Consider the following 26,073-nt stretch of genomic DNA (forward strand, 5'->3'; position numbering starts at 1 on the left):
TGAAGCATATTTTTTTTTTTTTAATGGTTAGAAAATTGGGATTGTTCAGCCTGGAGAAGGGAAGAGTTTTGGGTGACCTAATTGTGGCCTTCCAATGCCTGAAAGGAGCCCACAAGGAAGAAGGAGAGAGGCTGTTTACAAGGGCTTGAAGTGACAGGACAAGGGGGAATGGCTTCACACTGACAGAGGGCAGGGTTAGATTGGATATTGGGAAGGAATTCCTTCCTGTGAGGGTGGTAGGGCCCTGGCACAGGTTGCCCAGAGAAGCTGGGCCCATCCTTGGAAGTGTCCAAGGCCAGGTTGGAGGAACCTGGTCTAGTGGAAGGATAAAGTTCATTATGAAGTTGTGTGACAGAGAGATTTCCTGTGCACTGAATTTAGTAACTTCTGTGATCCATAATACAAGTATTGAAGCATATTTTGGTATAAGAAGAATAATTATTGCTATTTCCTTTAATGACAAGAGACCCCAAAGGGACCATTATGCTGGATACTGAACAGACTTAAAAGCCCAAGGACAAACAAAAGCACTGGGATGTGGATTACCCCAGACAGGTTGTTGATGACTAGCAGAGGTTTCCTCCTCACCTGATAAGTAGTTGCTCTTTAACTGTTTATTGGGGAAGGATGGAACAGAGCAGGGCCACTGATGGCCCTGCTCCAGCACCACCAATGCTGCAGTTTCACAACTAAAGAGTTACATTCTCAACCAACAGGTGTCCAAATAGGTTCAGGAAGAAGAGAAAACAAAGAGTCCCACCAAATTAGTGCTGTCTTGTAGATGGTCAAGTTACACGCTTTTAGTCCAAAGGAAACAAGCATCTGCTCAGTGCAGAAGTGTCTTAGCTCACAGAATTTATGTCCAGCCATGCTCTAATAAACCTCCCACCCATTCAAAAATATATGAAATAATTCCACCTTTGTTCAAAATCCACATTGCTGAACTGCTTAATTTATCTCTGCTTCTAAGTGAAGGAAAAAAAATCCAACACAGTATTCATAGATGTCCATTAAACTTGGAATTACCAGCTTGGTCTGAAAAGGATTCCAAAATAAGGGTCTTACAATTCAGCTCCAACTGGATAAAGACAGTTAATTTGATGATTTAAACAGAGCTTTAGCTACACTTTACAACTCTACAGTTCTTTCATATGTAACATTTAGTAGTAGGTGGATAATACAACAACAAATATTTTGAATTTTAGATTAGTCAATGTTGTTGCACCTAACCTACATTGTAGTCATTAGATACTCTAATTTTTTAATCAGACACCAAATTTAGTAATCTGCAACAGTCTTAGCAAAGCATAAATCCATTACAACTCTATCACTTAGATAATTAGAATGACTCAGAGGCAACCACCTTCAGCTGCATCACTTTTTTTATACTAAAGCATGGACAGTAAGAAGGTCTGTGCAGAGGTATAAGCAATCTTGATAATTTTTGTAGTAAAATGTGAAAGTAGTACTTTATAAATATGTCAGTGCAGTATTCAAAACAGGACTTTTAAAGGGATATGGAACATATTGGTATTTGTATTGTCAATGTATTTTGACCATGGCACCCGGTACAATACAGAGGGAAAGCAGTTTGGCAACCACAAATATTTTACAGGCACCAAACCATCAGGTTATGGTGGGGGAGGAGGGGGGGAGAAAGAAGTCAATATGAAGTTTCAGGAAAAAAGGTATGTACAGCTTCAAGGGAAAGAAAAATGAGATTATTCCTTGGGAAGAACCATTTCCAATTACAGCTTGAAAATGAAAAAGAAATAATTTAAGGCTGAAGTAAATTAAATGGCTAAATACTAAAACTTCTTAAAACAGACTTTTAAAGATAAGCCTTCATAGATGGAACTTTACTGTACAGCATAGTTGGGTGCTGTTACAACAGGCTTCTTTTTATTATTATTAACTGTGATCAAAGCTTATTAACCAGCAGCATCAAGCCATCAGTGGATTGGACTACACAAGAGAGCTAATTAAATTTAAAGAGCCACAGACCCCTGAAGGCATAACACACAATCACCAAGGCAGGAATCTGAGCAAGGGGGATGAGAACATTTGCATAGTGAAGCAGTGGGAAGGTGCTCCCTGTTATTTATTGTGGGCACAACAGTGAGTTTATTAGAGCCAGTTCTGAATCTGTCCTCCCCATCAAACATGCAGAAAAGTATGAGCACTGAATGTCTGAGGACTCACTTAATGTGGAATATTTCCATATACGTGGCAAGAAACACAGATCATAAAATTTACTTAATCCAACAGGCTAGATCATGAGATCATTCCTTACCCCAAGGAGCAGTAACTTCCACCAATTATAATGTGAAATACAAGGAACTCGGAGACAAGAGAAACTAAAATAGAGAGGATGCAAGCTGAGTATAAATGGGTGCCCAATAGCCTTGTTTTGCCTACAGGCAGCCACATATAATAGCATTATAACTGGAAATAACAATAATACGTTGTAAAAGAATTCCTTTCGTTGCTTATTTCCCACCTGCTACGTTACCCTTCACATATCTATTACAGATTACAAGTATTTAAATCTTTCCCTGCAGCTTCATCACATACTTGGGAAGAGGAATAATATTCTCTTTTCTGGTCACCTTCCAAACACTGTGATGAGAGAAACTTTTTCCCTCCATCTACCTTTCCAACTCCTTGGAAGGAAGCAGAAAGGTTTATCCAATCCTTATTCCTATTTAAAAAACTTTCTAACATGTGGATCACTAAAGTATCTTTCAGTTAATAAAAGGGTCTGATTTGTAGGGCAAAGACATGACTGCCAACCACGATATTGAATGATGTTTTATTAGTCTGATAATCTTATTGTCATTTTAGGATCCCTGGGAGGACTCAGCAGCAATAAAGTTCAGCACAGAGGAGAAGAAAGAGGAATCAGTAGCAGCTGGATTGTGTTCGGGATTGTCCTTAAACAAGAGTACTTAAGGAATACTTAATACTTAGTTAAATTAAATTAATTACTTAATACTTAAAGAGTGTTTCTGCATTTTAAAATGACAGAAACGTCTTGCACTAGTGTGGTGGCATCATGCTGAGTCACCCAGTCACTCTTGGGTTGAGTCACTGTGGGCTAAGAGAAATACAGAATGGCCACTTCCAGTCATTTTTTTAGCCCCTTAAAAAAAAAAAAAAACAAACAGGTCCAGTTTGCAACAGCACATAAAAAGAGCAACAGTCTCATTCTACTCAACACCTCTGTGACATTTCCAAGCCTGCTCCAGTTGGTGGAACTTTGTTGATGTCCCACTATTACCTGGTTTTGGTGACTCAGACAGAATCCTACCAACCCTGGACCAAAACAGTAACAATCCAAACCAAAAGCAAGTTCCCGCTGCTCCCAAAAAATATTCCTAACACCACATCCATGAAGAACAATAGAAGGATTTCCTTCATCTCTTCCTTCCACTCTCAACCAGGAGCTCACAGGCATTTACAAGAACACATCATCTGTAGCTGCTGAATAAGAATTTTTTAACCTGCAGTGAAAGGTGGGGCTGTGTGTCTTTCAATTTCACATTCACAATCCTAGCCAATATTTCAAATAAATGTCACTCCATGCTCATGGCTCGATGGGCAAAGCTGTTGTATGGAATGACATACAGTGTTTTTTATAATTGTTATACTTTTCTAAAAGTTTTACTTCTCCTACACATCAGTTGTTTTTCTGAGTGCTTTAATATACTTACTAATTCTAGTTTTTTCTTTTAGAATACAAAGCATTAACTACCTCAGTGTTTAGATTAGAGACAAAAACTACCATGTTGCAGTTGATCTTGGCTTTAAGCTATGAAGCAGAAACTGCTGTCAAAAAGCAAACCCTAAATCATACCTACAAATAGTACTGTAAATGCCAAAGCCGCTAAAATTTTAGGTAAATTTTTAGGTTACACTTTATCTGCTACTGTAAGGAGGAAGCTTCTACTCTTATCACAACATTATTGTTCCTATCTTGGTAACGTACATTTTTCTTCAAATCTGGATGTCCAAACTTGATATAGCACTGCATCAAGGAGCTCTTGGTGAGTCCCCACCTGGGAAAGGTGATGGCAGTCCCTGGAGATAATACCAGCTTTAGGTGGCAGAAGGAGCTGCACTAAGCACAGCTGCAGATGTTGTTGATTTTCCCAAGTGAATTGTAGCTGTCAAAGGACTGAAAATCAGCATTACACTGTGTTAGTTCATTCTGCTCATAGCTAGTGTATCACAAAATGCAAACCGATTTATATAAATCACCCTCAATTTCACACTCCACAGATACCAGGACCGATAACCCTCCATTTGTATTTTGAGACAAACAGAGAGGCTCATCTGAAAATTTATTTATCTCATGTTAATTTCCATATTCTAATTTCTTGAATAAAACATTGTGCAACATTATATTTTATGTAAGTCACTCTACTACTTCACTAGTTGACCAGACAGCTGGGAATCTCATCACCGATAACATGAGTACCAACTTTCTTCTCCTTGTTTCTTCCCCTTTACAAAGACTGCAATTAATCATTCTTACACTTTTTCTTAATATTTTTCTTCAGTGGGTCCTGTTCTAGTATTTGGATCAGATCAACACCAGACTAATAATTTAATTTTATTGTAAAAAAATGCAATTTAATTTTCTTATAGTATATATCAGTAGGGTTTTTTTCCAAATCCACTGGAATGCCTTCAGTGCCCCAAAAATTAAGGAAGGAAAAGAATTATTGGTGGTTAAGCAAAATCTTCAGAGTTTTAAACTCTGCAGTTCAACATATCCTGAGAAAGTGACTGATTTTACAATATCTGTGTTTCACAGCTTCTGTTTCCCATCCTTCTTAGCTGATAGAACAGAACCATGGTTATGATGAAACTACCTCTATTTTTTACTTCTAAACACAAACCAAATCACCTGCTGAACACCACTGTTGGGGATTGTGAGTCATCTGAGAGTGAGAACAAGTCATCTTACAAGGAATGGAAAGCAGCATTTGCGGAGAAAGATCAGCTGGATGAGTCAAAACCTGGGAAATCGCCACCTGGGACTTTAATACTGTGATTTATGTTAAGTGAGATAAACCTACATGTAGGTTTGTTCTCCACCTTATGTTCCTTTTTCATGGACTTCTTGCCAAGCAGGCATAGCAACAGTTTTCCCTTTGGTTGAACTGCCGTGAGGTAACAACCAATCAAAGTGTTTGGCGGGCTCCAGCCCAAAGCCACTCCCCAGTTACCACCCTGTTCAACCCCTTCATGATTATGTATAACCTGTTACCCTGTTATTGTAAGAGGATTTGCATGCTCCTCCCTTCCTCCACCCAAGTTCTCGTCCCTTCCATCCCAAATCCTATTTAAACCCTCCATTTTCTTAATAAAGTTGGATCAGCCCTGGCTGTTGCTTGCACTGCACCTGTGTCTTACCTCCTCCTTACGTAGTGAGATACGGTGTGCTTGCTGCGCAGCCTGTTGCACTCTCTAGTTTAGATCACAAGGGAGCAACGAACCCTCAGCTGGTCAGCTCCCCTCCCTGACAAACTGCGACACACCACTGCCTTTTCAATTCCCAGTGAATTTTCTGGACATGTCTTCACTTCCCTCCAAAGAAGTTATTTAATTATGATCTCCTCCTTGATTGTGGGTTTCACCAATATTTACTAAAATGAACTCAAAGATCTTTTAATTCTTACTGACTCCTGCATTCCACACAATGAAAATCCAAGTCCAAAAGGAAAAGCAATTTAATATTTGACTAAGAGATAGGAAAACCAAGGTAATCAGAAAAAAATCCAAGTATTATCCGTATTATCTTTTATGTCTTACAGTCCTTGATATTTCACGTATCTATAAGCTTCATTCATCCACTCATTCTATTCATTTCTGAAAAGCTGTTTTCTCCATGGAGACATGGTCTGCCTTCTTTCTGCATGTGAAAATCCTAGGCCAGACTTCAGATACTCAGCACATATCTGTGCTTTTCTATTGCTCATTGAAAGAGAAAGCTGTGCACACAGGGGAAGCATCACCTGACCTAAGTGATACTCACTGGGCAGGTGCAACAATGCCATTACCTTGAAAAACTTTGACTGAGTTACCCAAAGGATTAGGTTTACAGTCTTCATATTATTTGCAAATTTTGCAACTGGAAGAGCTTTACAGTCAGGACCAAAATACTGAGTATTGCAGCCCTCAGAGGCAAAAGAAAACACATCTTTGTTTACAACTCAAAATAAGAACACAGTTGCTGTATTTTCCTATTACACTGATCAGTCCATGATTGGCTGAGCAGGGCAGTGGGGGCTGTTTTCATTTTTAAATGAATGTATATAAAAAATCACTCACTGAACTAGTTAAGTCCCACTGAAACTTGAAAAAGACTCAACACTCTCCACTCTTCCTTGCCTTTTCACAAAATAAAATATTTCTCACCTTGTCATCTGAATTGACCAACCAGCATTTGAAAGCAAAAATTTCAGAAGAGCACAGAACAACAATAAATGATCTCTTTCCATTATTTCAATTTTCTCCATTTGCCTGAAAGCTCTGCTTAATTGATATTACCCCAGAAAGCCCCCAACAAACAGGCTCATAGGAGTGACAAAGCTGTTTGTCACTGGTATCAGGGTCTTGGACACTCCTAGTTCCCAGGTATGCACAGAAAACTGGTGGTTTACAAGAACACAGTGTTGTCTTGATGACCTTTACCTAAGGTGGAAATAAAAAGCTTCAGTGAGAGAACCCACAGAAAACTTCACAGACCTGAAGGGAAGATTTTATATATATATACATACACATACATATACATACACATATAACCATATAGCAACTATCAATGCAGTTGTGAAACTTATTTGTGCTGTATATTCCTACTAGTTTGTCAAACACTTGTCAAAATTCTGGTTCACAGTTAAATATCTGGTATTGTAGGATGGGCCATGGCTGTATCCCACACACTTTACAAGATTCTAGTCCTGGAAAGATTTGTCAAATTAAGTTTCACAAGCATCTTCAGAAGGCCAAAAATTCACTGACAAATTAAAGTGAATTCTGCTATAAATACATTTCTATTCCATTTATGCACACAGCTCTTTTTATAGCTGTTAAACCTCCTCTCTTTCCATCTTTTTAAGCACTATTAAAACTGTCAGGAACTACATTTTACACTTTATCAATCACTGCGCACACATCATGATTCCCAGAATTTCAAATGGAACTGTTGATGGTTGAGGTACTGTCAGACTGTCATTAGTTTTGCAAAGTGTGCAATTTGTCATTTTGGAAGAAGTGACAGTGCCTTCACTTGCGCAACATGCTTTTAAACCTCCTCTCTCTAATTTGAAAATGGCAGTATTATCCTCTGCTTCAAGAGAGATATTTTTAAGGCTTGCAGGTTTCTTATCACAGAGCAATCTGTCAGGTAGTATTTTGCCTTCCTTAAGGTTTATTCATATAAAGCCTGTCTGTGATATCACACAAAGACAATACTTTATGTCTTACCTGATGGTAACGAGGCCCGTGTTAAACCTTCACTTTCCTCATCAGTACTGGCATCATAATCATTTTCCTTCTTTATAACCATCTGAGTAGTAGTTATACTATCCCTAGAAAACATAAAAAATTTAAAAAAAAATAGATATTTTTGTTTCCCAAAGGAATCAAACAATTCAGAGAGAATGTATATGACAGTTACCACATTTATGAATGGAAAATCAGCTGCAGTCCCACAGAAAACAGGACAGATTCACTGGATGTTTAGTTCTTGGCTACAGCACCCAGAGCAATATGCTGCTATATGCAGAAGTGCCAGGAAGAATCCTCCTCTCCCACGACTAACAGCATTGTTATGGATAACCCAGCTCTCAGACAGGAAGAACTGTCACTCCCTGTTAGGGCCAAAGGAATGCAAAGTAAACTAAAATAAAATATGCACCAGGTAAGATACCAAGAAAGCCAAGAAAATTAAGGAATACCTGGTACATTTGGCATCTGCTGCAGATTCTTTGGCTTCATTCAGCAACTTCTGTAAGTTTCTTATCTTTGCCTTCTTCTCATTCAGCACCAGAATAAACCGGTTATAAAGATCTGCCTCCAGCTTCTCTTTAGCCTCCACACATTTTTCCAGCCTGCAATGTAAAATTAACTGTTACGCTAATTGTTCTTAAAATAATTGGCTGTTTCCTGGAAGAAAATTCTGTAGTGAGGCCAGACTTCCTCTTACAAGAATCCCCATTCCAAACCACGCAGGACCAGTCCAGCACCTTGTGTCTGAAACAGGCTAAAAGCAGCTTTTCCCCCCTCAGAAAAGTGAAATGAACTTTGCTACCAAAATAGGAAGGTTTCCAAATGTGAACATTTGTCTTCATGCATTTTTTTGGATGGGTTCCTGCACAACTCCAACTAAAATTTAAATAGGCAAGTGCTCTTTATTTTCAATATTGAATCATCTCAGTTGGCATACCTTAGCGGGATACACATAATGAGATTAGAAATATATATCTGATTAGCTTGACAGGTCTCAAGTCTGGACTACACACTCTGATGTGAAATATATTTGAAGGGCTGGGGGGAACCCCAAACATAAAAATGTTTAAAAGCTCTTCATTAGTATCTTCAGAGTAAAATATTCTTCAGGTTTTTTAAGAAGTTTAATATGCCCCTGTGAATAGGTCAATGTCAATAAAGTGAAAGCACAATGGAAATATAAAATTAAGAATATCTCATAAGCAAAGCAAAACTGGAATACAAGCAAACATGAGCCCAAGAAATTACTTGTAGCAAATGCAATTCTATATTTACTTCTATATTTTATAATATATTTTAGTCCTTGGGTTGAACCACAAACATTTTTTTAGCTGTGTACACAACAAGAAAATAAACATCTTGATAATTTTGCTGATCATGGTAAATATACCAAATAGTCAAACTTGTAAACATTCTTTTCACCAACCTGCGCAAGGCTGGTAAGAAAAGCTTAGGAGGCTTATTTTGTTATTAAACCCAACAACGTAACAGATTTAAAGAGTACTCATTTATAAAGTAAGATATTTCAACAGACTTCCTATATAAATACTAATCATTTTGTTCACAGATCAAAACCATACAGGATGTAAGAAGAAAGACAATAGCAAAAAAAAATTAAATCTAACGAAGTATTAAGTCTACTGTACAATCCCTAAGGGATATGCTTGATAGTTGATAAATAATTCATCTAATTTAAATGCAAATAGCGGAACATCATTACCATATGGATCCGTTCAATAATGCCTAAATGAAAGATCATATGTACTAATCAACTACCAGGAGACTTTCCCCCTACAAAAGGGAAGTTAACTGTTTAGTAGGGAACAAATAGACAACTCACAAAGAATCATAAACCCAATAAAGGGCCCAGAAGAGCCTGGACATGCTCAACACTAATTGTGCCTGTATACATGAAAATCGGGTGAAAAAGAGCATTTTTTCTTAATATGCTAATCCTCTCCGTATCAAATCCTATAGAACAGTCCCCTCTCCCACAGAAACCAGGGAAAGTGGTTACTGCTGTGCCTCTATTTTGCCAAGCCACTGGTTTGTGTTGGAGCATTTGGGGTTGGTTCAAACAGTTACATTGAAAAATTTTGCTCACTTGGCCAAAAAAAGTGCCATATGAAGATAATTTCAGTGAGGCCCTTGAATCCTGCAAAGACATCCAACAATGAAAATCCACGTAACTGGAAACTTCCAGTGAAGTAAAGCTGATGCTGCCTGGACTGTAAGTAATATAGTACTGGAACCCATTGCAATTCTAGACAATTTCTTTAGTCTATGGAGCAAAAAATTAGCATCTTGAAACATATATACCAACTGTATGCATAGATTAGAATATTAACTCTTCCCTGTGGGCAAAATTTATTAGTAGTATGTCATCAGTTAATCTTATATGATTGTTTTCATTTACAGGAATAACATTTTTTATTTTTCTCTTGTGAAAGTTAGGCACATACAAACACATTCACCAGACACAGGTATGACATTAATTTGGCACAGCATACGATCAGTGTAAATCAGTATTACAGTAATGCTGTATTTGCAAGTTATGAGCCTTTAAAATATACTATTATATGGCATATCTGGTACTTGAAAACTGAGCAGTAAAAAAGCAACAATCCTCTGCCGCTCGGGAGCAGGGATGCACTAATGATGTAGGTGGGGTGGCTCTGTGGAGCCATTAGGATTCACTGAATCACCTGAATTACATGACCACCAAGCAGAGCTATCCGGGTTTTATTCCATTACCTCACAAATTACAAATACAAAATTTAAGTGTAATTCACTATATGCTGCTGCCTGTGTGTGATTTGTCTCCCTGAAATACCATCTCCCCAGGCCAAAGAAAGGAGCTGCTCATCTCAAAGACAACTTTTGAGCATGGTAAAATAAATGGATGTTAATGGCTGGAGTGGTGCTTTCCAATTTGTGCATCCTCCGATCTCTCTGCTGTGTGAGCACAAAGCTTTTAATATGCCAAAAGCACTCAGGTTGACAGGCATCAAGAGGCTTGCACAGCCCAGTGAAACCAGGCCCTGTGACAAATAATAAATTGAGGAAAACCAAGCTCTTTTAAGTGCTGCCTCAACGCAGAGCAATCCCACACAATTCAGAGAGGTCAACACAAACTGTGTAACTTACTGGCACTTTTTTAATTATTAGTGGCATTGTCCACAATCCAACACTAAGAAAAAAAGAATTCAATGTCTCTGCTATTCACCCTTGTTCTCAGGGCTCTAAAATAATTCCTGGATCTCATGGCACTGCTCCATTGCATTTCAGAGTCACCCTTCCCACAACACTGGCAATGGTATGGAATCCTGATGAGCTAATGCTGAAGAGTCAGTTTCAAGCACCAAAGTACCTAGCTTGCATTTTTATAAGCTATTTGTGGTTTAAACATACTGTCATTGTAGTTGACCACAACATAAATAAGAGTTATTTTGAATTTGGCTTGTCTATACCAATTTTAGATGTTTGAACAAAAAATACATACCATGCCTGAATCAGAAATTTAATTGTTATTGTTCAACGGATTATTTTGCTACAGATTATTACAATTAAAATTTATCACCACAATTATTACAGAACCGCAGACTGGTCCCCTGTCCACCCTGGCCTTGAACTGTCTATATGAAATATAAACAACAGCTATTTTGCTCTGATATTTTAACTCATCTATATCCCTGAGGTAACCATGCACACATACACCCCAGGCACCCGCTTGCTCACAAAACCTCTGTGATGGTCAAAAAAATCAGAGCAGGGAAATGGAAATGGGATGCTAGAATTTCTCCATCCAGTGCCCCATGCTCAACCAAGATAAAACCAGCCCTCAGAAGTCTGCCTGCTATGTTTTAATTCTAATGAAGTCCTAAGGAAAGAGACTTTGAGCACAGGGAACTGCAGTGCCTGAGGCTGTGGAGTTGATATGCCTGAGCTCCAGGCGAGGCGGGAGCACAATTCTCCACACCACGTGCTTTACATTTGATGTTTTACCACTCAACACTGTGAGTGTAAATCCTGAAATCCAGCCTGCTGAACAAAGACAGGCAGAGCTTTGTTCAGCTCCAAGAAACTGGGTCCTGCTTTTGGAGCCAAAAGAGCAGAGACAACAGGGTAGACTGGGCTGTGGCAAAAAGAATTTAAAAAATGCAACACAACCAAACCAAAGAAAAACCCCAAACAACAAAAAAAACCCACGAACAACACTGTTTGGGTGAAAATTATTTTTAATTTTTTTTTCTGCATTTATTAGACATGGCCAAAGACCGGTGACTGTAAAACCTTTAGAGTTTATTTTGAAAAACCATGTTTCATCTATTCAAACTATAAACACGCCAAAGAAATCTATCAGCTTTCACAGCTTCTCAGAGCAAAGTATTTCAGGCAACTGTGATTTTTTTTTTCTTTTTTTTTCTGCCTTTTCTTTGGGGTTACTCTGTAAAAGTGCCACCCCACCATGGAAATTGATACAAGCACTAATGCCTCTTACACATCAGCATGTAATGCAGTGCAGAACACTGGTTATACAATACACTATTGTTCAATTACACTGTTAAGCAGTAAAACACTACTTAGGGAGGCCCTATGCCTGTCATGGAGACTGTCAGGAGAAATTGTTACTCTTTTTAATGAGAGGCAAACAAAACTTTAAGTCTCTTTTTCAAGGTAAATTAATTCCAATTAGCTACATTCTTTCATCAATCTTCCTAAATGTGGGGGTTTTTTTAAGTAAAGCTATAGAAAAACAAGATAAATCTTGACTTCTCTGTGCTAAGAGTTTTATGCTGAAACAAGCATAGATTCCTTCATTACAGAGTGATAGAAAATTCAGATAATAAAAGCAACAGCAATTATAAAAATCTCTTGCAAAATTCTGGCATTTTTTCCCATAATATTCCACATACCACCATAATATCACCAACACTGGCTGCTTCCACAAGGCAAACAGATTGAAGCAATGGCAACTTATTTCCCACTCAAAAATGTAAATAATTTAAACGGCTAGTGAAATAGTTAATAAAGATAAAGATAAATAATTTGCTAATCAAATTATCTTTGCAATGTTAGTATTAGTGGTTAGTTTGAATTACGAATGTCAAACCACAATGTTATGTTACTATGGAAAGCTATATCTTACTATGTTAAACAAGTTCTGACTGTAAGCTTTAAATGAACCTATAAAGATATGGATAAAGGGGCATAGTCGAGCGGTACAACCCCCGGCACAGGCTGTTGCAGCCGAGCCAGGAGCGGCGGAGCAGCCGTGGCAGCAAACTGCCCGAGGGAGGAGCCGGCCCGAGGGAGGAGCCACTCGCCCCGTTCCGAGAGCAGCCGCTGCCATCTGAGGACCACCTCCATCTGGGACCTGCCACCCGGCATCCAGGCGCCGCCTAAAGGGGAGGGAATAGCGGCACATATAAAAGATCATGGCACGTTTTTGGCGGGAAGACCGATGGCGGAACAGGAGTTTCCCCGGGTCTTCCAGCGCGCTGTTTTGCTTATTTGCCTTCAATAAATTTCTACAATATATTTAAAAGAAAAAATTTATATCTGGTCATTTGACTATAACAGCTAGTGCTAAGAATTATTAAAAAATAACATTAAGGAAAATGTTTTCTAACAAAAGTGAAGAGGATTCAATAGAAATTGTTTGTTTTAATTCATAAAGCTAAAACCAACTTTAAATGCAAATTTGTAATATTAGTTGTATCCTTGACAAAGATGATTTACAACTACATGCGCTGGGGACAATCGAGCTTGAAACACCCGCCAAATGAATAAAAACTTGTGTTCACCTGTTGGTGAGTTTCTCAAGTGTCACCTGAGAAACCCCTGTGAAACTCACCTCCTCTCTGCGTCACTCCAGTTGCTGAAAAGCCTTTCATTTTCTCTCTGCAGGTGCTCATTTTTGGCCTGCAGTTTTCCCAGGCTGTCCAGGCAGTAACCAATGAGCTCCTTCACCACCTCATCCGGATTCGGGACCTCCTGCAGCCTTACAGAGCCAAGTCTGAACTAGGACACAAGGACAGAGCGAGTTATCTCAACTGCACAGGAAGGATCACAAAACTTTGCTCCAATAAATTTTAATACATTACAGTCACTTTGTCATACAGAGAACTGAGAAATGTGGAATAATCTACAACCTCCCTGATGAACAGAGACTGCGAGAGCTGGGCCTGGTTAGTCTGGAGAGGAGAAGACTGGGAGGGGATCCCATCCATCCACACAAATATACCCAAGGAATGTCAGAGGATGGTCCCAGACTCTGTTCAGTGATGCCTAGGGACAGACCAAGGAAAAAAGGCCACAAACTCAAACACATCAAGTTCCCCCTCAACATGAGGCAGAACTTCTTTCCATGGAGGTGGGCAGAGCCTGGAACAGCTGCGCAGGGAGGGTGTGGAGTCTCCCTGTCTGGAAACATTCCAAACCCACCTGAACACGTTCTTGTGTTAACCGCTCCAGGTGATCATGACTGGGAAGGGGGTTGGACTGGATAATCTCCGGAGGTCCCTTCCAGCCCCAAATATCCTGGCATTCTGTAGTTTATGCAGCTAATATCTAAAATCTAATCAGCAAGTTGTCACCTCCAGGGTTCAGACAGCAAGTTCTTAACAATAAAAGGAGTCCTTCAATTAAATAGGTAGCCTTGTTATTTCAGTGAGACTAAAGGACAGGATCTATAATGAACTGTTGTATTTCTTCAGCAGTAGGGATGTCGTTCAGGGTACACAAGAGGTCTGAACAGATTTATTCTGCCATGTCTGGGAGAAAGAACAGAAAACTGTTGGTTTTGTTATGTTTTTTTATGGCTCAGCCATACATACAAACCAGTACCAGCTGAACTATAAGTGTGCAAAGCTGGGAGAAGATACACAAATACCCAACACGGCAGTTTGGGGCAATGGAAGAAGGATATTGAGGCTGCTTGAAGAGGTCACACATGTTATCTGAAGAAAAGCAAATCAGAAATGAAGGGCCTGGCTTTGGTGCTCTGGAGTGGGCAGAGAATGGGGAATCTGAGCTACCTCAAGGTACACTTCTGCAACTGATAAAGCCTACACAACACTCATGGGGCTTTCTGAGCCTCTCCACATCCAGGAGCACCACTGTCTGACTTGGCAGAAAACTTGGCAGAAACCAGCTCCTGAGAAATGCAGAGTGGGCTGGATGACACAACCCAGATTTTGGCCAGCTCTAAACCACAATACAAGCAGATCTTTCAGAAAAAAAGGCATTTAAATTACTTGGCCTCTGTTGGAAATGCCTGCAGAAACATTAAGTTGGTGAGGGATACATGGAAGGGATCCTTTCCTGCATCTTGTAATTATCAAAAAGACCAACATAAATAAATATTTTTCAAAAGTGTTGCAATTCCCTATTAATAGAATTATTGCTCATCTTTTCAACTTGAATACACAGCAATAACATCTTAAAATGTATAAAAATGTAAGTGGTACATGCTAGGGAAGAGTTCAACCTGTATTGTGGCTTCTCACCTATTAAAATCAGAAATGCCATTTCATTCCTTTTTCACCTCTTTTTACTTGGGAAGGCAGGGAAAATAACTAAAAAAAGACATCATTAAAAAAAAAAAGTGTATTGTTTGTTAACACTTTTTTAAGATCAAATTTCACTAACACAAAGTTTTGCTGAAAAAGGCCTGGTAATAGAACTGCACACAAAGAGTTCAAAGGCATTGTTTGAAACAAGTGACAGTCCTTCAAGTTGGATCTTTTATCTGTGGAAGTCTCTGCCAACAACACGTGATACCATCATGACCTTCTCCAGCAAGGTCAGTCAGTCTATCAGAAAATGTGACAAACCCAAAGGTTTAATTTCCAATTAACCACATATTGTTCCTGAAAACTCACATGTGCTGTCTCTAACATGTTGTTGTCTTTAGCTGACATACATCTGATGGCTGCAGATGAAAAGATGCTTTCAGTTTATTTTTGGGAATTAGATTACATTATCAGTGACCCGCAGATTGGCGTGTATCCCCTGAATCACACTTGCTGTCTGACAGCATTAACAAAGGTGGACATTTGCGTAAAGGAAACTGTTTTTCATCACTTGCAAGCCACCACCATGCTATTAGGATAAAGACTTCACAGCACACTTGAATACTGCCCACAGAAACAGAGAGGCACAGTAGCACAGATAAAACAGCAACACAATCTCCTACTTGTACTGTGAAAGAAATAGCAAGGAGAGTATATCACTTTTGTCTTACGCTTTAATATAATCAACTGAGACAAGGTATTAAACAAATGCATTTTATCAGGACAAATAATCACATTTTTGTCTGCACAAAATAACAAAATATGTATAATCCTAAAAAACAGGTTAAAGTGAGTAGCAATAGATTTCAGCTGAAAGCTTGGTACCACTGCCAACCAATATCACACCAAACAAAAATCAGACATTTCAAAAGCAATTGTAATTATAAATAAACCAGAGACACAGAATATTTTGGTTGCCCATCTTCCTAGCTGTCCAAATCCAACACAAAACAGTCTTTAGTTTAGGCCTTAATTCAGTCTTTATGCAAAGCAACTGACTATTGTCTGCTTTCTCACAATAAGCTTCATTGTTCTGATTTCTATGTCTAAGACACTGCGTGGACCGTTTCTAGGAGGGCCACAAAAGGTGAGCAAAGTAAGTCCATCACTAGGAAGCTTAAGTTTATTATGCAGGAGCTCAAAAATCAAATAAAAATTAAAAAGACCCATGAGGTTTCTGCAAAATGAAACAAATGTTCTCCTGTGTCTTCCCTCCTGAATTTGACACAGACATGGAAATTGCAGCACTGGTAGAGACAAAATTCAACTAAAAAAGTTCAACAAAAATTTTACAAATTAAGTGTTGAGGGAGGAATTAAAAAGTCATTAAAAAGTGATGCATTAATTCTCCTACATATTGCTTAGTTTTTCTTTGCATCTAAACCAAGAAACAGCCTAATTATTTGTCCTTCATCACCAAAACCACAGTATTGACACTGAAAACAATTCTAGGAAGATTCAGTAGAAGTGGCTGAAGATCAGGATACCATAGCAAAGAGTTAACTGGGTGGGATATCAAGGTAAACAGACCTTGCTTACTTCAGGAGTGAAAGAAAACATCATTAACACTTTACTGAGCTAATCTGACACATAAGGTATCTTTGGTTTGGATCATGTTTCCCTGGTGATTTTGTAAATTTGTAATGGTAAATTTTAAATTTTTGTTAGTCTTGTAATTCCTGCACGTTGCTGCTCCCCAGATCAATTTGAATTTCTCACCATTCTTACAGCTTCCTGGCTCTGTATCATCTGCAGATGTAACTAATGTGCTTTCTGCTTCCTCTTTCAGATCATTCAAGAAAACATTATGTAAAACACTGAAGCACTAAACACTTCATTTATACAGAGAAGGAGCAGCTCTGTTAGAGGTCCCAGGGGACAACACACTGACTGTGACTGACACACTGCTCCCCTTCAGTATCTGTTTTATTGTTTGTGGTGATTTTTTTAAATTGTTACTTTTTTAAAGACACACAAAGATGAACGGAGAGCCACTTAGAATATTGTGTTCCAATAATCAAAAATCACAGTCAACATGTATCACTGGACTATATTTTAAGCTTAAGAAATAAAAACAAGAATTAGAAGCTTATGACAAAAATGTCATTTTCCTGTCACCTCTCACCCTGCCCACTGTTTGTCTTCTACAGATGAAGAAAGAAGTGACCTCAACCATAAGACACAAAATATTTCAGAAGGAAGTGAAAAGCTTCTTTAGTAATTTTTCTTCTACTTACTTATGCTTACAGGAACATGTGCTTCACACAGGAAAATAAAAGTTATTCAAATATGAGACAACACGTTTTTAACAGAAACCTCCAAAGCTGCATGAAAATGACTTAATTCCAAAGAGACATTAAAATTTAATTTTGAATTAAATATTATGTGTCTGCTATATAATCTTTGCATTACTACATTGCACTAAAAATGAGAGTTATCATACCCATAGCAAAAATCACCAGAGGTTATACACTGAAAGGAGGAGCCATTCACATAGCAATGCCTGCACACTCTCTCTTCTGAGGTAGAATCTGAAGCTAAATACTAACAGTGAGCTAATTTCCAATAACAACAATTTTTCATTGTGACAGACTAGTCTAGAAGAAAAAAAAATCATGCTGGGAACTCTCATTTCATGTGCTTTGCTGCTCGTGATTTCTCTCTGTATTATTTAAGTATCCCAACAATCCTTTCTAACAGTGCTTTTTAATCCAAAACATATTTAAGGGATTCTACACCTCCATAAGATAGAGAAAATATTCAAACAGATTTTGTCATTTCTTTTCCTGAAAGAATACAGTGTTTGTGTATATGTATATATCTATCTAGACACATATATATGTGTGTGTTTATATATATATATAAACACACATATATATACGCTGTGTGAGTGTGTGTGTGTGTGTGTCTTCTACTAAATGCTAACCTATAATATTTCACTTTTTCTTTCTCTGTTTTGAAAATTAATTAACAACTAATTTTTAGAGAGATCACACAGGTACTTAGGTCTGATTTTGAAATGAAAATATTCCTAATGTATGAACTAACTGATGGAGCTCTAATTGTAAAAGTCAACCTACAGTCTGTAACAGAATCACCTCTAACTCACTTCACTCAACTTCATTTTCCTGCCCCTGAACAGGACTCAGAGATCCCTGTGCTTTGTTTCCAAGATCCCTGTGCTTTGTTTCCAAGACGGTATTTCAAGCTGTATTAGCACACTTTGGAACACCTACTTCCTTGCAGACAGATGCTGCCTCCTGCAAGGAATTGCCTAAGCAATATTCTTTCACCAGGGAAATATTAAAGGAGAATTTAAGAGGAAAACAAAAACTCCAGAGCAGCCCACCAGCCTGGAGCAGCTGTGTCATCCCTGCCTGGCTCTGTGGGGACCTGCAGTTTGTAAAAGCAGCTGTGGCCCCTGCAATGAAGCAGGAAAACCCTGCAGACCCAAACAACAACAAATTTTTATGTCATTACCCTGTCCCAAGCACAGAATCCCAGAATGATAAGGGCTGGAAAGGACCTTAAAGCTCATCCAGTGCCACCCCATGCCACAGGCAGGGACACCTTCCACTATCCCAGGTTGCTCCAAGCCCCATCCAGCTTCGCCTTGGACACTTCTAGGGATGGGGCAGCCACAGCTGCTCTGGGCAACCTTGTACCAGGGCCTCACCACCCTCACAGGCAGGAATTTTTCCTTCATATCTCATCTAAACCTGCTCTTTGTCAGTTTGAACCCATCCCCCTTGTCCTATCATTCCAGTTCCTGATAAACAGCTCCTCTCCAGCTTCCCTATAGCCCCTTCAGATCTTGGAAGGTGCTGTGTGGTCTCTACACAACCTTCTCTTGTCCAGGCTGAACAACCTCAGCTCTCCCATCCTGTCTCCATAGGAAGATGCCCTTTAACGTGGCCTCCTCTGAACTTGCTCCAGCAATTCCAAGGCTCCAAGGCCTTTCCTACACTAGGAGAGAGCGACGCTGGCAGGGACATTCCAATGGTAGAGTTCAGCCTTAGAAGAGCTTGGTCCTTCCATGCTGCTGCTAAAGCAGATTTCCACAGGGAACAAGAGAGCATGGAGGAGCAACCACGGTGTTTTTAAGGAATAAAAGTCCCAAAGTCTAAAACTGCATGTTTTCTGTACTCAAATGCCATCTTCATCATCTCCAGAGCCAAACCAAACAAAATGTTTTGGTTTTTTTTTTAATCAACTTATTTTATCAATGCTTACACAAATTTACACCTGGAACTCCTCTGCCAGGAGAAGATGTACTGGAAGTTGTACAGATGAACTATCCCAAAATTACCCACCAATGCCCTTGCCTACTGTTGGTACTGAAACCACAGAGTTAGAGATCAGCCATAACATTCAGGACAGCACTGAACATGCTAATTCAAATTACTTGAATTGAAATTAATTTAATTGAAAAGGAATGAATTTGAAAGGAGGATGTTCCTCACATGTAAGATACAGCAACTTTCTTTCCTCAGCTGAGAACTGTGGCTCTTGAAAGGGAGATAGGCTGTGATTTCCAGAATCAGCTTTGCCACTGCCAGTTAAATATCAGCTACCTCTTCTACTTCACATACACACAGACTCTGAAATAAGGTAGAATCAATACTTTGATAAAAGTAAGTTTTCACTATTAAAATAAACAAGTATTTAAAAGAGGAAAATGTTAATGAAAATTCATGCACAGGGTTAAAGAATGTGACCCACAAATGAATGATGCTGACACAAAGAAAGTATTGTTACAAGCTTGAATCTGGAAAGCATTATACCACTTTTATTTCTTAAGTCAATCAGTGAGTGGTCTTGAGTTTTTAAAGCTGTGCCACTATTATCACCAGGGAAATCATTCAACAGTAACTATGACATCCCTGGGTGTGGTAATGAAACAAGTACACTAGACTTGCACAATACAGTGATGACAACGTGAAAGCAGAAGTTGCTTTTCTAACAGCAAACTCTAGGAAGCTAGAAAATATTACAAAGTACCATGGAAGCCAAGAAATCTGGCAAGTTACATCAGACAGTATAAAAATATGATCAGCAACTACAAAAAAACAAGTTTAAGATAAAAATCCTGCCTTTCTACACTGCTTGCCTTTCCCTCCTGAAATGTTATTCATGAGTAAAGTATTACTTCATCCTTAAAAAAAAAAAAAAACAACCAAAAACAAAACAACAAACTTACTTCTTGACGAAGGCATTACATCTATCCCACAGCAAAACAGCTGACATAAGTGATTGCTGTTTTTCTCAGATTTTTACTTCAGGCTGCAGAAACCTTCCACACAGATTGCCATCATGTTAGCTCCACATCCACTGCAAATGAAATTCCACCTGGTTTCATGAGTTTGTGTCAGTGGTTCCCAAGTATTTTTGGACAGTGCTCCGCTGTTTCCCACACCCTCAAATCCACCTAATTCATGGCCCTCTGGGCCCCTCAAGGTTTGCAGTGCAAGAAGGCTATACCTGTACAGTAAAATGAGGAGGAATTGGGAACATATCAGGTGCTAGAACATACTAATTACTGTCCTCTGTCTGTGCCAATGCCCAATTCACCAAACACTTCAGAGAAATACTGCAGGAATTGAAGCATTGCAGGGACCACTTCCAAGAGTCACTTTGCATGCAGGCAGCCTCTTCTGGAGGCTACAGAGAGTTTAACAGCATGGACACAGACTCTTCTCCATCACTTGGCCTCTGTGTCTGGGAATATCCCCACACAATTTTAATTTACTTAATTTAATTCAGGTGCAGAGGTAACCCCAGTATCCAGTATTCTATACACCCCACTAACCCCAGTATTCCATATCCCTAGAGCATTGCTCCATGAGGTTTGCAGCAGGAGGCACTGTGTGTTACCAGACTAAGAAGGACTGAGACACACTGCAGAAGGTGGTCTCAGGTCTCCCTTTTGATGGAATACCTGGGTCACAGGGAAGCAGGTAGAAATAAGGATGAAGAAGACTCTGCACTTGCAAGTTATTCCTTCCCTCCCTCATCAAGCTCAGTATGGGCCAAACTTCCAAACTGGAAGCAGACTCCAATCCTGAAAGGTCTTAAAAGAATCCTTGACTGGCAAAGAGGCTCTGGAGATGTCCAGTTCACATAAACCCTTTCATGAAGGAATTTAATTTTTTGAAAGTTTCTTAATCTCAGCAGTCTAGTTGGAAAGCTCCTTGGGATATTTTTTCTTAACTGGCCTCCTAAACACCCACATGCCCAACTTGTATCCAGCTCTTGGACAGACACTGTTCCCTAGCTTATGGCATTCTTCTCCCCCTCCTGTGTTCAGACTCTGTAGTTTATAAATAAACAGTTTTCTCAGTCAGTGTTTTTTCTTTTGAACTAAAGCTTAGTGTAGCTTTGGCTACATATATGTTAGTTTCCCCATCCCTCGTATCATACAGCCTTACTCCCAATTTCACTTTGCATTTCTTGACGGCGGGTAACCAGAACTATATATGTCATTTTTGAATATATACCACAACAAAGTAGACCACGAGAATTCACAGAATACAGACATAGAACTTAATACTTATGATCTTCAAATGTCACATAAGTCTATTTGCATGTTTCACTTCTTTCTTTAACCCTTCACATTTACCCTGTGTAAGAATCACAAGGATACAGTGATTATCTGTATTTCAGGAGGCTTGGTTCTTTAGACAGTTTTGGAATAAAAAATAGTAAAGGAAAATAGTAAGAACATTTGACAATTCTTAAATATCCCCTAAAAAAGAAAAAGTGAGCCATGTAGACAGGCAAGAGTACCAAGGACACCTACTGAGCAAGAAACTAATGGATTTCTTTCATGAATAGGCATTATATCTGTATGTCTTTCTTGAAAGCCTTTGGAAAACTTCCTTGTTTAACCTTTACACTCCCTCAGAAACATCGTATTTCACATATCTACACAATCAGCTACTTCTGTGAAGCTTAATCCCACCCATGCTGAAAGGGTCTTTAGCTACTGAATTCTGACAGCTGTGACATGGTCTGGTCAGGATCTACCCAGGCTGTGATTCACGGCCTTAAAATGCTTTGCAACCATTTTCCCAAACTTACTCTAGAAACTTTGGCTCATGAGATTATTTCCTCCTCTAACCTTAAACCCATATATATATTTATATACACATACATAAATGTATGTGTATATATATATACACATACAAGAGCCAAATAATATATTTGAAAAAATGAGATACATACCCAAAAATGGCATGAACTGACTAAAGCTGCAGAGCATTTGCACTACACCAATGCCCATGTCTCAAGGTGCTAAGCTACAGAAAGTTGACACTAATTTCCCCCTTAATTTTTCTGACCACTGTACAACCAAATCCCTCAAAATTAGAAATACACTGAACACTAAAATGCACTGCAGCAGTAAAACTCAGCATCTGTAACATTAGGTGTTCTTTCCATTTTTCTCTCTCAACAGTAATTGGATAAATTGTTCCATTTGACACCAAAAAAAATAATTTAAAAACTTCACAAAAAAAACCCTAAACAAAAAAAACCAAACACACACACACAAAAAAAAGCCAAACAAAAAACCACAAAGGCAAAAAAAACACAACCAAAAAAAAAAAAAAACCAAAACCCACAAAAACAACAACCAAAAAAAAAAAAAACCCAAAAAAACCCCACCACCACCAAAAAAAAAACCCAAAAAAACCCAAAAAAAACCACACACAAAAAAAGCCCACACAACACCACCACCCCAAAAATCTCAAAACCTAAGCAACTGGAGTAAAAAAGCCAAAGGCAAAAATCCATAAAAATCAGGTGCACTAATTAATTTCAAGTGAAGTAGTTACTTTTCCAAATAATCAATACAGAATGGGAAACTATACATTATAGTTCCACAAACAGTAATAACCGTGATGATTAGGTGAAGAACAAGCAATTTGAGCTGTTTATGGAACTTGGGATGAAATTACTATTTCATCACACAAAACTGTCAGGTTTGCATTTTATGTGTACATCCAAATGCTTTATCTTCTTCTATCATTCCTCTTTTATCATTCCTTTCTATACTTCAGGCAATACTGTCCATTCAGCTCCCTGCTACTTCTCTGCCTCTGAAGTGAGCTTACAAAGACAGTTGAAGCAGGACATCCTTAAAAGGTCTTTCATTTTTTTTCACCTTTTTTATTTTTTTCATCTTTTTCTTCATTAATTCAGTGTCTCCAGGCATGACTAGATATGTCCCTACCTTGCTGAGCAGGCAGCAGGTCTGTGAGCAATGGAACTACTGAAGGCTGGTTTCCTACAGTTATGACTCTTGTGCTGGATCCACTCATGTCTAGAAAGGTGAGACATCCAGTCAGAGCTTTTCCCTTATTTAATGCCTTCATAACTCCTCTCTCCCATGAGGATTTGCTAGTGTCTAATAATACAGTTGATCTCATTCCACAGCTTTTTCCAAAGCAGGCATATGAATAGGGTCTCTCTTCTCTATTCGGGCACCTATTTCCATGAAACTAGAAGGAACCTGATATCTCTGAGGCCTTTACTCCTGTCAAATCTGTTTGAAATTGTCCAGGAGTTTCAGAAGTTATTGGGGGGAGAGGGGAGGAGGTAACAGACTGGCAGTCAGCAGAGGCACACAGCACAATCACATAAGCTTTGTTTCCTTAGGAAGTAGGGTAGAACACTTGCACTCTTTATTATTTTTAAAACCTGCCCTAAATGAATTAGGAAATGAGCTTTACTTTCAGATCTAAACTTGTTTTCCTTCTTGTTTTTTTAATGTAACTTATAGTGTGGCAATAACACAATACATTCTAGACATAACATCTGGATTTGGGTCTTGGGGCTTAAATACATGAACAGTTCACAGCTATGTTAATTTAGATTTAGAGGGAAAGACTTGTAAGACAGCTTAAATCAGATTTTATTTTCTACAGGCTAAGAACAGAACACGGGCCATTACCATAAAACAACTCGTACACAAACTTAATATATAGCAACTAACTTGTGTTTGAGGCTTGAACCTCCCAAAAGTATGAAAGGAGGTCTGCCAAGGATTTTTAATTTAATCCACTGGCTCGTTTTTGGTGGTTTTTTTTGTCAAATATTTTGCATTTATGTTCAGATTTCCAAGTCAGAAATTATTCCAGAACAAAGCTGATTTAAGTAAAATGTTTAAAGTAGGAGTGTGAAGCTCTTTTCCTGAACAGTTGCAAAGTATACATAGCATGAAAATGAAACACTGAAAAATGCCCAATGCAAGCCTTTAAAAAAACACCAGAAAAGTTTCTACTAATTTTATGAAAAGTAGACCCACATAATTGTGTTTCTAGCAAAAAAAAAAAATCTCCAAAATAAAAGCAAGGCTTGCAGGAGTGCTTGTGATATTACTGTCAGTAAGGGTTCCAAGGTAACAAAATATAAATGATTAATACTTCCAAGATTAAAAAAAACACCACCACATCATGTGCTGCATAATGGAAGTATTCTCAAACTACCTGTCAACCAATCCTGTTCCTACATGTGAAGTCCAGACTGCAGTTTTCTTTGAAAACTTTAATGAAACATAACTGAAATGTCTGGAATAATAATTGTCAGATACGAAGACAACTTGTCTTGGGAGCTACTTCCCTTCAAACACTGACCTTTAGGTTTGGGAAGTAATGGAAACTATAAAGTGCCTCTTGAATACACCCTTGGAACTAACATGCCAAGATTCTGCAGTAATCTGATTCCCCTCAAATATGCTGTGAAGAGCTTCGGGATTGCACACTCCTTTTTTAAATTTTCCTTGGAAAGTAAATGTATAACCACGTGAATAAGCATGAGATAATGCCTAGACCAAGGCAAAATATAAAAGTGTTCCCAACGAAGCACTATAAACAATTTTCCAGTGTGAGTAATAACACAGCATTTAGAACAATTATTTACTTGTTTGCAGGTTGGTATTTCGCCCCTTGTTAAAAAAAAAGAAAAATCCCTTCAGAATGTTGACAGCCACATGCTAAAACCTTTCAGATCCAAACATCTAACTACTTAATAAAAACTTCACTGAATGAAGTTATTCTATCCCAGTTAAAAAAACCCAAGAGACTGAATACTGTGCACCCAATCTGAACATCTGCACATGATGTGCCCCCACTGCTGAAATGGAAATACTTCATGCACCACAAGATATATATACTGGATATGACAAAATTCCAGCAAAGCCAAAGTTCCAAGCAGTGGTGTACACAGAAGGACATAAACACTTCTATAAATTACCAAGATATGAACAGCATTACTTCTTTACATCCAAGAGTCTAAAGAAACAAACAAACAAAAAGCCAAAATCTTAATTTCACATAGAAAGAAAGAAGTACCAGCTTCAGTTCAGGAATGCAATGCATGTGAAATAAGCTTTACTGATTCCTCTCTGCCTAAAGTTATGTTCCTATTCTTACTGTTCAACTTTATCACCAGGAAAAGATTTCTCCCACTCCATAAGTTACTCCATAGATAAGCCCAGAGTGAGATCCTGTTCACAAAACCTAAGCCTTCCTACCCCTCCTCAATGAACCTCCTTTATGCCTTCATGCAGGAATCTACTTTGTTGTAGCTACTTTCATAACATCTTCATTTTAAGTAAGCCTGAAAAAAAATAAAAAGGAGTATTTAAAGAAATTCCTTGTAAAACACTGTGAGAGAGGTAGGAATTTGACAACCAAAACTTGGTTTAGACTATAAGGACCTAGAATGCTCTAGTAATAGAAGGACAGAAATTTTTACAGGTAACTGAGATTTTCACTTAGTTGGAGGTGGGTTGCTGGAGAGCATTTTTCCTGTTATTTTGTCACAAGAATACTGCCTTCAACAACAGTAAAGTGTGTGTGGCCAGATGGTACCACCCTAACACGGACCCATGAAGCAAACCCAGCTCTGACATGGAATTATGACAGTTTGAATTTGAACCTCTTACAGGTTCAAGAGGAGGAGCAGTACGTCTTTA

The 26,073-nt window shown here is 38.5% G+C and overlaps 1 protein-coding gene across 3 annotated transcripts in view; it reads right to left on the reverse strand.

The window, feature by feature from the left end:
• The window catches only part of XRCC4 (X-ray repair cross complementing 4), a 144,965-nt gene that overhangs the window by 75,084 nt on the left and 43,808 nt on the right, over nt 1-26,073 (reverse strand). For all 3 annotated transcript variants that reach the window (XM_050329125.1, XM_050329124.1, XM_050329123.1), the window contains exons 4-6: nt 13,376-13,542; nt 7,968-8,120; nt 7,495-7,598 (exon numbers count right to left, since the gene is read on the reverse strand). In XM_050329125.1, coding sequence (XP_050185082.1) covers nt 7,495-7,598; nt 7,968-8,120; nt 13,376-13,542 — 424 coding nt within the window. The remainder of the gene's footprint in view (nt 1-7,494; nt 7,599-7,967; nt 8,121-13,375; nt 13,543-26,073) is intronic.

This window comes from Myiozetetes cayanensis, unplaced genomic scaffold (genome assembly GCF_022539395.1).
Source record: "Myiozetetes cayanensis isolate MyiCay16 unplaced genomic scaffold, myiCay2020 scf4, whole genome shotgun sequence".
NCBI lineage: Eukaryota > Metazoa > Chordata > Aves > Passeriformes > Tyrannidae > Myiozetetes > Myiozetetes cayanensis.